Source organism: Kryptolebias marmoratus, linkage group LG16 (assembly GCF_001649575.2).
Source record: "Kryptolebias marmoratus isolate JLee-2015 linkage group LG16, ASM164957v2, whole genome shotgun sequence".
NCBI classification, from domain to species: domain Eukaryota; kingdom Metazoa; phylum Chordata; class Actinopteri; order Cyprinodontiformes; family Rivulidae; genus Kryptolebias; species Kryptolebias marmoratus.
The window spans coordinates 16,280,332-16,282,167 of record NC_051445.1 but is presented as its reverse complement, the minus strand read 5'-3'; the positions used below and the strand labels follow the sequence as shown (position 1 = coordinate 16,282,167).

General features: G+C 37.1%; 1 protein-coding gene across 1 annotated transcript; it reads right to left on the bottom strand.

Moving 5' to 3' along the window:
• LOC119617764 lies at nucleotides 1-1,836 on the bottom strand. Its single transcript, XM_037980134.1, has 2 exons — nucleotides 932-1,836; nucleotides 1-811 (listed from the first exon to the last, which is right to left on the bottom strand). The coding sequence occupies exons 1-2, from the start codon at nucleotides 1,523-1,525 to the stop codon at nucleotides 482-484; spliced, it is 924 nt and encodes a 307-aa protein (XP_037836062.1). The 5' UTR covers nucleotides 1,526-1,836; the 3' UTR covers nucleotides 1-481.

Sequence of the window (1,836 nt, the reverse complement as noted above, 5' to 3'; positions counted from 1 at the left end):
TGATTGGCAATAATACTGAAAAACACTGAAATATATATGTCAAGAGTAATGACAACATTTGTACTCTTATCAAATTAATACCAACTGCAAATAATAGCATATCAGTAAGAAAACTCACAAATGATTATCTGTTAGTAATAACATGATTAAAACATTTAACATTCATGTCCATATATGAACAGTTTCCCTGAACAAGTAAGTCTTAAGAAAATAGAGAACCTGGACATGTTGGCACTATTCAGTGTTGTTTTGAACAAGAGGCTAGTATTTTGTAATAATAAATAAAACACAGAAATTAATAGATTGACCTTGACCTCAACATTGAAGGAAACTAAAATGTGTTAGTCTTTTTAGAAAAAAATAGAAACAAATTGTAACTCATTCATGCATTTAGTTTTACAATCACACAATGTTTACACAGGACATATTGACATAATATCTGACTTGTTAGATGTTTGGTGGACCTGGGTGATTGTAGAAACTATTCCCTCAGCTTATCACTGATCATTTGACGGAGTGTTACATAAAGATTAGTAATTTCATACACATCATCTGTCATTACCAGTCTGTGCTCAGTCATGAGTTCAGTGCATAAGTGAAATACATCAACATCACAGGGAAAGTCCTTGAAATGACATTCTTCTATACATATTTCCAGCTTTGTTAGATCAGCAGACTGTAAAAAATTTGGAACCCCATACAGGTTGGGAACACCATGCATTAATGTAGGACGACCATGAGGAGCCCGAGGATTATTTGTAGATCGTATACGATGGTCATTCCATGCATGGACAACTTCATCCAGCTCCACCTGTTTGATTAAAAAACAGAAAAAAAAGAAAATAGTTGTTAGAAAAAAAGTCATGCTTTTGTATTATTTGTAACTTATTTCAAAATCGTGTGCTAAAAGCAAGAAGTAAATTTATAGTACCTGTATTGTTTGTAGGAAACAAAACTGGATCAGTGATTTGTCCAGAAAGCTGTCAACAAAATAGCCATCGGCTTTAAGCTGGTCAAAATGGTCCATCCAAAACTGGGCACATTCACTTCTTAAAGTGCACCACCATCGCTCTATCCTTTGATTTCCTGTACTCGGACCGAGAATAACAGAGTCAAAACCATTTTCATCCTCTGTGTTGTGCAGAAATCTTTGCATCGCTGCCACATGAGTGTTCTCTGTGCCATGATCCATTCGTATCTTCTGTGGAAATCCATTATACTCCATCACAGCGTCAATGAAATAGCCAGCAATAATGTGAGGGTCACTATTGGTCTTATATGCTTCTAGCCAGATCATTTTCCTCGAAAAGCCATCTATGCATCCATTAATACATATCCCATAAGGCTTTAATTTGTCGTACCCATCGATGTGCCAGACATAGTTTGGTCCCCGACTGACATATAAGCGTCGTCTCAAGCGATTTTGTGCACGCAGGTCAACCCCGTTGGGATCCAATAAGCGCATCAAAAGACGTACTGTTTCCCTGTCTGTGATTATGCCAGCCATCCAGCATTTCTGGTGCATCCACCTGTAGCCATGCTGTCTCCCAGATCCTCGTAGTTGTTCCTCAATAAAAGAGGCCACTCTGCAACATCTGTCTTATTTTTTCTACGCCACAGGCGCTTCTTTTGCAGTCTTCTCTCCAGAGTCCGGAGACTTAATTTAACATTATGGATTTCTTCCAAAACTCGCAAGATTTCAAGATTCGTAAAACCCCTTCTGAAGTATTGCTCAATGATATTATCAATATCCATTTCTTTCTGTCAAGTTGAGCATATCTCAAACTATAGGGCCAACTCAAGTTATCTCATTATATTGAGATAGTTTCTCATTAT